General features: G+C 48.1%; 1 protein-coding gene across 2 annotated transcripts in view; it reads left to right on the forward strand.

The window, feature by feature from the left end:
* HIP1 (huntingtin interacting protein 1) overlaps positions 1-13,982 on the forward strand; it is a 71,137-nt gene that overhangs the window by 32,772 nt on the left and 24,383 nt on the right. For both annotated transcript variants that reach the window (XM_081889766.1, XM_081889767.1), the window contains exons 2-5: positions 8,650-8,713; positions 8,967-9,109; positions 10,615-10,671; positions 12,265-12,345. In XM_081889766.1, the coding sequence (XP_081745892.1) occupies positions 8,650-8,713; positions 8,967-9,109; positions 10,615-10,671; positions 12,265-12,345 (345 nt within the window). The remainder of the gene's footprint in view (positions 1-8,649; positions 8,714-8,966; positions 9,110-10,614; positions 10,672-12,264; positions 12,346-13,982) is intronic.

Below are 13,982 nucleotides of genomic sequence, written 5' to 3' on the forward strand. Positions count from 1 at the left end.
ATTTTGAATCAGGAGAAGCACAGCCTAGTTCTTCAGGATAGACTCTTGATGCAGCTGTGGGGTGGCGCCAGCAGAGGTCCCCCCCCCAACTTGGTGCAAAAATTGTAGCACAAAACCTAATTGTGGGAGATAACGAAGCTGATATGCCTGATTGAAAATTGGAATCCTGTGTGTGCATTTGCTTCTTGAAAGGGTGCATATGCCAGCCTTTGATAAACACATTCGCTCCTTCTCTGTGCTTCCTCTTGTGGAAAGAGCCATGCCACTCTGGTGCTTAACAGGCTGTTGCCACCGCTGTCATCCCTCCTTGCACTGGGCCTTGTTACATTTTCCTCACTGGACTCTTTTTGATCTGGCAGATGCTGTCTCTGCTTTGGGGAGGGCCCCTTAGCATAAGAGAATCATTGTGGTGTAGTGGTTAGAATTTCAGAGTCAGACCTGGGTTCAAATCAACACTCAGCCACAAAAGCTCACTTGAGCAGGAAACCAGGAAGGAGAGCCTAATTTTACAGATGTTTATCATGTCTGCTCTTACTTGCTTTTTCTCTAAATGAAAAAGTCCCAAATTGTGCAAATCTTTCTTCATAGGGGAGTCTCTCTTGCCACTATGGAAATTCTGGGGCTCCTCACCCTGTTTCCTGGGGCAACACAGCCCTCCTGCCCTGGAGTTGACGAGCCTTGGTTTCCCTTCTCTTTCCAAGCCGCTGTGCGGCTGTCTGGAATGGGGAAGTAATGCAAGCAGTACTTTGGAAAGGAAGCTTGTGGTGGCTCCTGTAAGCCAGCCTACCCTAGTGGCTGCTTGAGCTCCTTGATCACTCTCCCTCCAGAACATTTCCTAGACTCTTCTGCAACATGTTTTACACATGACAGCATAAACCAACAAGCCCCTTGAAGTTCTAACTTCAAAAATAAAGTTAATGGTTGATTTCAAAATGATTCTAGGTTAAAGGGTAGGAGGTTATCCATGCTAGTCTTCCTCAGAGTAGACCCATTGAAGTTGATGAACATGACTAACTGGCTTATTATTTTCAGCAGGCCTACTCTGAATGGGTCTTAGTTGAATACAACTCTGACAGGTTTTTTTTTTTTAATTGGCATTGTATTCCGAATAAAATAGTATGTCACAGACGCTATTAGATCCCACTATGTTAACTTAAATCCTTCACTTGGCTTTTGGGAAGCTCTGGAGAAGAAAACAGAAGATGCAGAGGTGAAATATCAGGCTCTGAGCAAATATTTATCAAATTTATATCCCATCCTTCCCCAAGATTTCCCAGGCACCAAATGAGTGTATCATTTAAAACAAAAACAAAGCAATTTTTTTAAAGCAGTAAAACATTTTTTAAAAATTACAGTTAAACACAACTGAAATAAGTTACATTAAAAAAAAATCTAAAAGTTATAAACATTTTTCAATCCGTTGATCTTATGGTTGCCTAGAACAGTATTCTTCAGCCACCAAACATCTGGATAAATAGGAATGTTTTCAAATACCTCCTGCAACGTAATAAAGATGGAAACAAGTGCACCTCATTAGGAAGTCCGTTCCACTACTAGGGAACGACTACTGAAAAGGCCCTGTCTCATGAGTCAGTGCAAAACGGGTTACACCTAGTAGTAACATCACCACCAAAGCCTCACTTTCTGATTGTAGTGGAGGCAGATCCAATGTACCCCAACAGCTTAATAGGGTTCAAAAGAAAGAGAACATACATGTCTGAAATCTGTGTTTCAAGGTTGCACTATGAGTGTAAATTCCAGTGTGTAGGTGAAGCCAATAGAGCTCAGAATTTAGGATGAAATTTAATCCTGTGGACCCATGAACCACTGGGGTGAAGTCTTATCTGGGGAGGGGAAGAGAAACACAAGAATTTATTGGTGGGGGTGAAGAATGATAAAAACAGGAGGGGGGTCACTACATGTCCTTGGAGTTGTATAACGGCAAACAATGGAATTCATGATACAGGCAAAATGCTAAATTGTTTTCATATCCTGTTTTGAAAAGTTGGGGTAGAAAGTAGCTGAGGTGTTGAGCCGTTTCACTGGGTAAATCAGACATCTGATTGCTTACCGAACTAAATGTACTGTATATATATTTTAAGAGGCAAATGGAAGGAGGTGAAACTTCACGTGACTGTGGACTCTAGTTGTTGGAGCGTGAAGTGGTTTAGGCTCACTCTAAAGAAATAACAAAATTCCCAGATATTTCCAGCAGCTGCTACTGGGGACCCCAGCGACCCCATTGGCCCTGGAGTGTGAAGAAGGTGCCAGTGCTCAGACCTTGCGTGTGACTGCATTGGGGGGGGGGGGCGCTGTGTAAACAGAGAGCACATTATTTGTAAAGCTTCCTTCCGGTGGCTATTCTACATATTCCTCAAGTCCTGCTTTGTCACCATTTAAATGGTATGCATTCATTTGAATGCAGCATTAGGGTTTTTCTATAGATCTCTCGAAAAAGAGGATCTCCCCTGGAAATCTTATTCTGGGATAGATGTGCAGTGGCTGTGCTGGACCCAGTACTGGGCTGGATGAGAGCCAATAAACTAAAGCTCAATTCAGATAAGACTGAGGCACTGTTAGTGGGTGGTTCCCTAGACTGGGTGGATTGGAGGTTGCCTGCTCTTGATGGGGTTCACTCCCTCTGAAGGAGCAGGTACGTATCTTGGTGGGATTCGGGATCCTTTGCTGTCACTTGAGGCTCAGGTGGCCTTGGTGGCTTGGAGTGTCGTCCATCAGCTTTGGCTAGCGGCCCAGCTGCACCCCTATCTGGACAGGGATAGCCTAACTACTGTAATCTGTGCTCTGGTATCCTCTACATTAGATTATTGCAATGCGTTATACTTGGGGCTGCCTCTGAAGGCATTCAGAAACTTCAGCTGGTGCAGAATTCATTGACCAGGTTGCTCACTGGGGCAAGATGGTTTGAGCATATAACGCCAATCCCAGCCCAACTGTGTTGGCTGCCAATTAGTTTCCAGGCCAAATTCAAAGTGCTGGTTTTGCCCTATAAAGCCTCAGATGGTTCAAGAGACCTCAAGGGCCGGCTCTCCCCATATTAACTGACCTGGAGTCCTCCACAAGAGGTCCAGAGAGTGGCAACACAAGAACAGGCCTTTTCTGCAGTGCTCTCCATCTGTGGAATTCTTTCCCCAGGGAGTTTCACCTGGCGCCATTGTTATATCTTTAGGCACCAGGCAAAAACTTTCCTCTACAACCAGGTTGGTCATAAATCACTTTGGGTTGCCCTGGGCAAGATAAAACGATGAACAAATTCAATAAATAAGAAAAATGATGATGATGACATGTTTCAAATCAGTTTGCTTATTCTGTCTTCCACAGTAACATAGGAAGCTGCCTTATACCATGTCAGACCATTGGTCCATCTCAGTACAGTGGTACCTCAGGTTAAGTACTTAATTCGTTCCGGAGGTCCGTACTTAACCTGAAACTGTTCTTAACCTGAAGCACCGTTTTAGCTAATGGGGCCTCCTGCTGCTGCTGCTGTGCCGCCAGAGCACAATTTCTGTTCTCATCCTGAAGCAAAGTTCTTAACCTGAAGCACTATTTCTGGGTTAGCGGAGTTTGTAACCTGAAGCGTATGTAACCTGAAGCATATGTAACCCAAGGTACCACTGTATTGTCTACACTGACTGATAGCAACTCTCGAGGATTTCATGCAGGAGTCCCTCTTACTCCTACCTGGAGATGCCAGGGATTGAACCTGAGACCTTCTGCTTGCAAGGCAGAGCAGACACTCTGCTACTGAGCTGTGACCCCTCCCCAAAACTCTAGGAAGGCCTGCCTGTAAGGGGGGGGGGGAGCATCTTCAAAGGCTCTTTACTGCTAAAAGCCCTTGGCAGAGCACACTGGTAAACTGATGCTTGGCCAGCTTCCTGTGCCATGTCATAACTCTGGGAGTGATGGAAAGGCACAGGGCAGTCCTCCCTCTTGCAGGGCCTGGAAACTGCCACTTGCTTCTTGGATTCAGGGCAGTTTGTAGTTCCAGTTTCCTATAAGGGCAGTTGCAGGGCAGACAGGAAAGACCTGGATTTTGTTGAGAAAAAGTAGGGCTAAGGTAGGTCTGCCTCCATTTTCAGTGGGCTTTGTGCCAGAGGCTCACTTCAAAGGCCAGAGCTGTGCATGGTCATGTGACCTGTGGCCTTAACATTTGAGCTGCAGGTCTCCCCCCGCCCTCCTGATCTCAGAGCCCCAAAGCACCCTCGGCAGATGCTGCTGGCCTGCCCAGAGTGGCCTCCTCCCAGCTTTCAGCTTTGCCCAGAATAATCACTGGTGGGTTTGCTGCAGTGCTGAGCTTCCCATAGGGCCAGCAGTGGACATTCCACCCTTCTCCTGGCAGGTCCTAGCTCAATTTGTCACCTGACACCAACTTTGAGGTCATCAGTGAAGCACTCAGAGACAAGAGGGAAGCCCTGGATTCAGGGGAGACGGGGGTGGTCCAGGTATTCAGAATTCCCCAGGAGCATTTTGCTACTGACATGGGTCTTGTTACCCCTGTGTGTGTTTCTTCTTGCATACTGGGACAAATGAATTTTTGTAAGAACAAGTTACAGTCAAGCAATGTAGTTGAGATCATACAATTGTGGAATTGGAAGGTACACCAAGGGTCATCTCGTCCAATCCCCTGGCAAATGGATTTTCCGTTGTGGTGACCAAAACCTAGATCCATGGTGCGCCTAGCTTATATATGAGTTTCTAACACTGGGATTGGTGTTCTCTTGAGGGCAGGGTTTGGTGGCGCATCTTAAGCACCACCTCTGCAAATCAATCACCAAACGTGAACCCAATTTGAGGGATGGGGACTGCTTTGAAGAAGCCATTATCCTTGTTTAGACCTTACCAGACAAGAACAGTTTAATATCCACAAATTGCTATGATAAGGAAGAGTTGGGTTTCTGGGATTTCCATGGATAATTTTGGACCAGGAGCTCATTAGTGCTGTGGCTTCTTTCTTGATCTCATGCCAGTTGTGATATCAGCTGGGGAGTAGCAGTGAGCCCATCTGGTGCCTCTCCTGCCTTGGCTGTAGCTTCCTGTTGCTATGCATGGGGCGGGCGGGTGTGGAATGAAGCTGGCATTTTCCTCCACGTTGCCTTTACAGAACTTGCTGCATACAGAGCTGCTGGAGCAGGAAGTGCTAGACAATGCCACCCTTTCAGCTGAGCCTTGACCATTTCCCTCTGTGGGTCCAGGAAACCCTCAGCCCCGAGGGTTTTGATTCCAGTGTATAAACCTTCCAGGAAAGGGATGGTGAGCTGATGCAGAGGGGAGGAGACAGGGCCCCAGAATGTTGCCTTGCACCTTCCTAACCGTTTCCCCCACCCCCCCACCCCAAACTCAGCCAGAGAAGCCTCATTCATGATTCTGCAGCTGGGCCTGGAATCCCTCCTGGGTGAAGCCTTTTCAGAGTGATACTGCAGCTGTCAGCTCAGCGGGAGTGCAAGGCTTCCTTTTCTCCCCACCCCCAGATGATGAAATTATTTTGTGGGAGGAGAGGGGGTGCATAAACACCTCACAGAAAGTCATGAGATCCCTGTGGTTTTGAAGAGAGAACAGTGACTCTCCACAGAATGTTCAGTACACATTTGAATCTAGCGCTCCAGATTGCATGTTTGGGGGAATCCTTGGAGGCAGACTCCAGTTCTCAGGGGCAAGGCACTGCACAGCCCCTAAGGAATGACAGATTTCAAGAGAAAAGCATCAATGTTTTGATGCCTGCCTAGAAGTTTTCTGACCTCCCAAGAAGGTTTATATGCAGTCTTAGAAGGACCTTCCTAAAATGTTGGGTCTTTCCCTGCATTCTGTGGCATGTCCTCATGGTTACAGGTGACTCAGAGTTGGGTGGACTTCTACAGAAGTTTGCTTTGGGGAGATCTGACTGAGTTGTTTGACTGAACTGATGGAGTTGTAACAGGATGAGCCCCATCCCAAGTTAAGCTGTTGGGGGACCGTGGTATGTTATGGTGGTGTTGTATGTTCCGTTTGCTTGACTGGCTCCTGATTTTAACATCTGCCTTGCACCAAGAGGCACCAGGGGCATGGCATGCCTTGACCTGCTTTTGGTACTCGAGTGCTGATTCCCTTCAGAGCATCCAAAGGTAGAAAGGCCCACTTTCAGTTCCTGGACTTGAAGGCCTTGATCCAGCCCTATGTAGCTTGAATTGATATTGGGGTGGGTGGTAGGTTTGCTCTAGTTTAGCAGAGGCAAATACTGAAGCTAATGAGCTTCTGTGCAGCCCTAAATTAGATTGTATGACGAAGCAAGGTCACAGCTTTTTGGAGAGATCTTTAAGACGGGACTAGTGAGTCCTGGCAGAGGGCAAGAGCAAATCTCGATTTACCTTTAAGATATCCAAATATGGAGCTTGGTGATGGGCAGTGCTGAGTCACTCTGTAAGATTTCCTCAGTTTACTCAGTCAGGATGAGAAGCGCAGGCAGTCAAATGTGAGGCTGCTTCCATGCTGAGCTTCTGACACTTGTTTATCTCATCTAGAGCAGACCACAGATGGGAAAGTTGTGCCACTCTGTCCTTGTACTCTTCTGGGTGACCACTTTATTAATCTTTCATCCTGATCTGCTTCTACAAAGCTTATGCGGGGGCCAGACTATGTCCAGTCATTGCTGAGCATTTGTTCTTATTTGTTTGTGGGTTACATGCCTTCCAGTTAATTATTTGTTTATCACACACCTTTCAGTGCATTTCCCCATTACTTTCCTAACCTCAAAAGTCTTCTTTAGGTGGATTTGTCACTATAGAGCACTCTCATTCACTTTAATTGTACAAACCTCCAGTGTGTACTTTAAACCATCTCTAGGGGCTGTGCTAGGAAATGTTCTCTATATATCAGAATTTTCCTGAGTAGTGCGCTGTGCCATACATGGAATAGCTATAATTGTGACACCCTTTGCAGCTCTCTAAAAGCTATTTCATGTTTCATGTAAGTTATCTTTTGTTATGGTTATAAGACCCATTGAAAAAATACAGATTGTGGATAACAGTATACTAAATATTTCATTTCTATCGAACAGAGCTTTCCAAATTTTTCATGTTGGTGACACAGTTTTTAGACATGCATCATTTTGTGACAGAGTAATTCAACTTTACTAGCACACCGGAGGTTAAACTAACTCCTTTCCAGCCCTGAGAGGAGCACGGGGAGTGGTCACACAACATACACACTGCAGCCGACACACTACTAACATGTCACGACGCATAGTTTGGAAAGCTCTGCTATAGAACATTAGAGATCCACTTCACATCACTTCACTGTAAAGTGAGATAGTGTTGGTAGGAGGAGCAGACCTAGCCAGGGTCTTCTGCAGGTGGCTTTTTAATGAGGGTAACTGCTAGACCAGCAGTTCTGAAAGTGGGTGGTACTGCCCCCCCCGGGGGGGGTTACTGGGGGAGTAAATGACTATCAGACTTTGAAAAGCTGGTATCACTGGGTCAAGTTCATCAGCTTTGTGGAATTGAACTAAATAGTTTTAATTGGATTTTGAATAAATGTGCATTTAATTGTTACCGTTCTGAATACTATTGTGTTATTATATTTCTTAGTGGCTCATGCAAACCGCTATTGTGAATAATACATTTTATAGGGTAGGATAGCAAGCATTGGGGTTGAGTTTATGGGACCAAAGGGACAGTGGCCTGAAAACTACTATGCTAGAGGATAACTAGGGATCTGTCAGGATAAGGGTTTTTTCCCCCCAAGGGCAGCCCAGATCTTAGCCTCACCACATAGCCCCCTCCCTCAACCACCACTGGTGATTTGTCTGCAAGCAAGACAGACACATCTTCTATCACATCCAGACATACACTGATTTCTTGCTGAAGTGCATCATTGCTCATAGAGAAAGCTGTAGGTAGGATCTCCCTGTAGACTTCGGCAGACAGCCAGGCTGGTGCAACCTCCCATCTAACTGTGCCATTCCTGGTTGCCAGAACTGGTGCCTGCAAGTCACGGATGCTTGAGCTGAGGTTCCTGCATTGCAGGGGGTTGAGCTCCCTTCCAACGCTACAGTTCTGTGATTCTAAGTCTTTCGCTGTCAGGCCGTGATGCCCAACTGCAGGCCTGCTTCCAAGAACTGTGTCCCCGTGGGGGGTGTGGGACCATCTTGGGAGTCAGGTGCTGCTGTGCTTTGTCCCACTAAGGGCTTCTTCAGAGGCACAGGAGTTTTTTATTCAAGCTAATGGACCCGTGGAATGAGGAGTAGTGAGTGAAAAATTGGAGGGGGTCTGAGAAGTTTGCCCTGAATTGTTGCGCCTGGAGGAGGATGTTCAGAGGCTTCCAGGTTCCTTCAGGGTTTGTACATTCCAGCCTCCACTGGGCGAAGACTCTGCCTCTGAATTATTGCAGCCAATCCGCAGCCAGCCTATGTTCAGGACAGTTGGGCTGATTTCAACATCCCTTGGCCCATCTCATTGGCCTCACTACTGTGCCAAGGGGGGCAATTCTTGGCAACTGCTGAGTGTGAGAGACCCATCAGAATCTTCTCAGAGATGGGTGTGGGGATTGACGGATTGGGAGGAGACACGACACAGTTGGTGCTAGCAGCGTTGTGGGAAGGGGGGTTACCATTCGCTGCAATTGCAACCTACTAATGCTTCCCCCCCCCTTCTTTTTTAGACTGTCAGCATCAACAAGGCCATTAATGCTCAGGAAGTTGCCGTCAAAGAGAAACACGCCAGAAATATCCTTTTGGAATTTGGCAGCTTTGGGGGAAGGTGGAGGCAGAGGCTGCGTCTGCCTTGCTGGGGCAAAATGCCCATCGTGGCCTGGCCAAGCTGAGCTGGAACAAAGCACCTGTGTTAGGATTGTGTGTGGTTGTGTGTGTTCCGTGCGTGTAAATGCTGGGCTTTGAGCCTGCTTGTTGCCCGAAAGCACTGCCCTATATTCTCCATGCTCCCTTCCTCGGAATTCTTTCCTTAGCCTGCATCTCTCACCATGCATCCTGGGGACGCACCACGAGAAAGGAGCCCACACCTTCTGGGCCGTCGTGAGCCGGCTGCCCCTCTCCAGCAATGCCGTCCTCTGCTGGAAATTTTGCCACGTCTTCCACAAGCTCCTCCGTGATGGACATCCAAATGTAAGGGCAGCAGCCTCTTCTCCCAAAGCCTCTCTCTGCTCTGGAGGTCCTGAACTGACCAGCTTCCTGTTTCTGCTTGTGGAACTCGGGTGTTGGGATGCAGGGCGGGTGATGCAAGTTCCTTTTCCCCTCCTACCTGCTTTGAAATCCATGTTGAGATGGAGCCAATGAAAGGCCTTCATTTAGAGGCTGGGGGCAGGGGAGACAGGATTCCACCTCTTTTCTTTCGGGGGCCGACTAGGACCAATGCCCTCTTTTGATTCATTACTTTTATCCTACTTCTCTGTCCACGGACACACTAAGCAGCTTACAAGGTTTAGAAATGATCAAGGAATTGCTTGTCATTATAAAAACAAATCGTTTAAGGCAGCAGCAGATCAGATTCAATCCAGATCCAGGTTTCAGGAAGCAGAGCAGCTTTAAAAGCCAGCAGCGAAAGGTAACAGCTGAAGACCTAAAGCCTTGTTGAAACCAGTTTTCAGTAGACATTAATAAAGAAATAGCCTGACAGGCCTCCAGGGCATGAGTTCCACAATACTGAAATAGTATAATGTCACTTTTAAAAAATAAAAATAAATCCTTTTTGGTCACCACCAATTTAGTAACATATCTAATGGTGATAACCAGTAAGGAAATCTGAGATAAATATATGCTTAATTATAGCATTATGATAGTGCTCTAGCCCTATATCATTTTTTTTAAGTTGCAAAAGTCTTTGAGATTTATTTAAAGACGAATTTACCCCCCCCCCAAAAAAGTAGGATCATAAAGTGGTACCCACTGCAAGGGCCACCCCAGGGTTTCCCAGACATCTGAGTTCATTGACCCCTTCAAGGGGGTCCTCAGCACTGGTTCCAGGGGGCCCTGCCTGCTCCTAGACCTGTGGGGTGTCTGGCTCATACCCTGAAAGTCCAGATCTGGTCCCAGGTCAATGCTAGGCATGACAGCTCCCTACCTGCTCCATGTGGTCCTGTTGCTACCCATTGCTGAGATAGGGTCCCGCTTCCCAGTCTACTGCCTTCATCATATTGCTTCCTTGAGCCACCCTTTCTTTTAAACAGCCTCCTGGGCGCTCCCTTTCTAATGGCGTCAATTCTCTGCCATCTGCACCATTTTTCTCAAACTTCGTTGTCCACCTCCCCTTCTTTCAGCCTCCAGTTTTAGGGTTCAGTGCCTACCCTGCACCTTTCCTTCAGCTTCCTCGCCTCAGGGCTGCTTTCCCCCCTAAACTTCCCATGTCCCAGGACTCCTTCCTGAGATACTGCTGCCCCCGTGTGAGGTTTTATTCCCAGCCAGACTTCCAGCTGTCCTTTCCCTCACAGAAGTTGGACTGCAAACTGCCTGTAGTTCTCCATGCAGCTGAGTATTCAGTCCCACCTCACCAGCTCAGCCAAGCAGCATGGGAGGCTTTGCCACCACAAGCCCGATACAGGTTATACAGATGTGTCGCTGGCATCCAGTACCTGAAGATTTTATCAAAATCCTTGTCTCCTTTTCTCCGGCAGGTCTTGAAGGACTCTGTGAGGTACAAGAGCGAGCTCAGCGACACCAGCCGTATGTGGGTAAGTGCTGGCTGGGCCTGGAGAGAGTCCCATCATCTGCTGACAAAGGCCTGAGTCAGGGAGCCAGCTAGATGCCTCCCCTTTGGATCAGGAAGGCAGACAAGTGTGGAAGTCCGCTTGGTAATGGCACATGTTTTTTCAGAAGCTCTGAGGCACACATGACTCCCCATTCAATAAACTAAATTTGGATCATACCGCCCCCCCAGCTCCCTGCCAAATTCCCTATTCCTTGAGCCAGCTGGCCAAGCATATTCAATTCTGAACAGTCTGCTGGTGTTTCTGTTGTTGCTGCTGCTACTCTTATCAGCCCCTTCTTCCCCACCTGTCTGTTGCCCTTCTGAGTTGACTTCAGGGCTCTTGGGAAGGCAAAGGGTTGTGGGTGGGTGGGTGTTCCACACACCCACTGGGCATATGCTGCTAACAGTTCTTCACACCCACCAGTCTACCTTTCCAGACATGCTCCAGTTCAGACTCTTGCTAATTGCCAATCTCTGGAGGGCAGGCACCAGTGGAGAAGGAGATCCAGCCTTTTGAAAGCTGGTCTCCCTGTCCAAAAGTCTCTGAATGAGAATGTGGGCGAGGGAAGGCATTGCACATCCTGGATGCTGTGAGTTGGCTTGATACTGGTTGCAAGACAGAGAGTGCGCACTGTGTGAGCCCATCTACTACTGAGCCTGTTCCAAGGTCCTTGTATGAATTTACAAAGGCCTGAACGCCTTAGGTCCAGGTACCTGCGGTACCGCTTGAAGCCTGATATCCCAGCTCAGTCACTGAGGTCATCTGCAGGAGTTTCATTGGTTGTTCCCTGAGTTGGCAAGGCTCGTTTGACAAAAACAAGGAACCAAGCCTTTAGTGTCATCGGCCCAGCCCTGTGGAACACTATGCCACTAGATATTTGACAGACACATTCTGTGCCAACTTTTAAATGCCAGCTGAAAACTTTTCTATTCCGCCAGGCCTATGCAGGCAATTCAGAATTCATCTTCCCAATAGTTAATGGATGTATGTTTTCAAACATTTTTCAGGTTGTTATTTTATGGCTTTCTGGTTTCATTGCTGCAAACCACTTAGATTTTTTTTATGATACAGCAAGATACAAATATTTTTATAAATAAATGTATCCTGAATAAATAAAATAAAATAGCGCCCAGGCACACACAGGCTCTCCTTCCCTCCCTCCTTCTCACCCCTGATACTGGCCAGCTCATGCAAATCTGTGTGCCAGAGCAGCATTAGGCTTCTCTTGAGCTTTGGAGATTCTCCGTGTGTGTCTTCAGGGCTGTAGCTTAGCAGGTGCCCCTTATTCTCATAGGAACATAGGAAGCTGCCTTATGCTGAGTCAGAACCTTTGTCCATCTAGCTCCATATTTTCTGCACAGACTGGCAGAGACTCCGTGGCTTCAGGCAGGAGACACTTCCCAGCTCCAACTAGAGATGCTGGACTTGGGGCATGCTTTCTGCATGCCAAGCAGATGCTCTGTCAGTGTCCTTGTAAAAGCTCCCAGTGGAAAATGCTTATTTATTACCAGGAGGGAGAGAGCTCCTCCTGGCAGCCCTAGCCCTCACTCTCTCCTGTCCCCTTCTCCCCCTTAGGGCCACCTGAGCGAGGGCTACGGGCAGCTGTGCAGCATCTACCTCAAACTGCTGAGAACCAAGATGGAGTTCCACACAAAAGTAAGTGGGGCTGTTTGCCTCTTCCAGTCGTCTGCAAAGCACTCTGGGTACCCAAGGGATCTCTGGCTGGGCAGAAGAACAAAAAGGCCAGAGGCGGCGGCAGCAGCCTTCCCCGGGGATGCAGGATTTAGCCCCACCTGAGAACTGGATGCCATCACCGACAGGGCTTGGTGGGTCTGAATTCTCATGCAGGTGGGACAACCTGAATTGTGTTGTGGATCTGTGGATCACTCCTTTTAAAATTTACTTGGCAGCTCAGCTGAGTGGAGCATGGTGCCGATAATCAAGGTTACGGGTTCGATCCCTGTATAGGACAGCTGCATATTCCTGCATTGCAGGGGGTAGGACTAGATGATCCTCAGGGTCCCTGCCTATGAATGATAGCGCTGGAACAGAGTAGGCTGCTTATACATAGGCCAACCATCCATCCATCTAGCTCAGTATTGCCCCAGCTGACGGGCAGTGGCTCTGCTGGGCTTCAGGCATCAGACCCTCTCAGCCCTTCCTGGAGATGTTGCTGTGGAGAGACCCAGGGACCTTCTGCATGAAAGGGAGATGCTCTACCAATGAGCTACAGCCCTCTCCTGATTTATGGGCCCCTAGACTGGACATGCCAGAGGGAAAGGCCATCTGGAGCTCCCTCTCCACCCACCACAATACTTCCGGGTGTGTCTGTTTTGCACTGTGGATGGCTCCACCTGACTGTAGCCTTTCCCTCCCTTGTGCTTTAACACGGCCAAAGAATCTGGGAAGGGAAAAGATGGAAGACAGTTTTTGTGCCCTGCTTTTATTCATCGCCAGCCACTCCTTACTGTTTCCTGCCCTTTCCTGACTGGGAAGCGGGAACTTTGGGAACCACCCAGAGAACTACAGGGCAGTATAGTTATACAGAAGAGAGCCAGAGTGGTGTAGTGGTTAGAATGCTGCCCTAGGACCAGGGACAGACCAGGGTTCAAATCCCTCACTCGGCCAGTCACTGCCTCTCAGCCTAACCTACCTCACAGGGTTGATGTGAGGATGAAATGGAGGAGGGGAAGAATCATGTGCACCACCTTGAGCTCCTTGGAGAAAAAGGTGGGATATAAATTTTAAAAATAAATAAATAAGAGATCTGCCAACTCCTTTTGACATATGAGGGGTCGGGCTAGGTGGCCTCAAGCAGACAGGCAGGATGGTGGCATGTACCTGGGTATATTCTCTCTCTCTCTCCCCCTCTCTCTCTCTCTCTCTCTCACTCACACACACACACGTATGCAAATTGCTCCCTGGGGACAAACAGCCTGAGCTTTCTTCCTCCCTGCCCGCCTGCCTGCGCCCTTCCTTGGCTCCCAGAATGTTCTTTTGCAAGCCTCCCTTCCCGCGTTGTGATTGGCTCAAGACAGGCCCATTTGTCTCGCCTGCATCCCGTTTGGGGAGTGGAGCCGGCAGCAGGTATTTATAGAATGGAATCCGGCTGACTGGACCAGGAAGCTTGGCTCAGAACCAGAGTCCTCAGGCAAGCAGGCAGGCGGGGAGGCCTTTGCTTCTGCAAGCCAAGCATGGTCCCCTCTGGTGGCCAGAGGGCGCTTGTGAAAAGAAGCAGTGACGAACAAGGTGGGGCAGGGGATTGCCACTGCTTCTGAAGTGTGGCCAGGCTT

This window comes from Podarcis melisellensis, assembly GCF_964234715.1.
Source record: "Podarcis melisellensis genome assembly, chromosome: 15".
In the NCBI taxonomy this organism is placed as follows: domain Eukaryota; kingdom Metazoa; phylum Chordata; class Lepidosauria; order Squamata; family Lacertidae; genus Podarcis; species Podarcis melisellensis.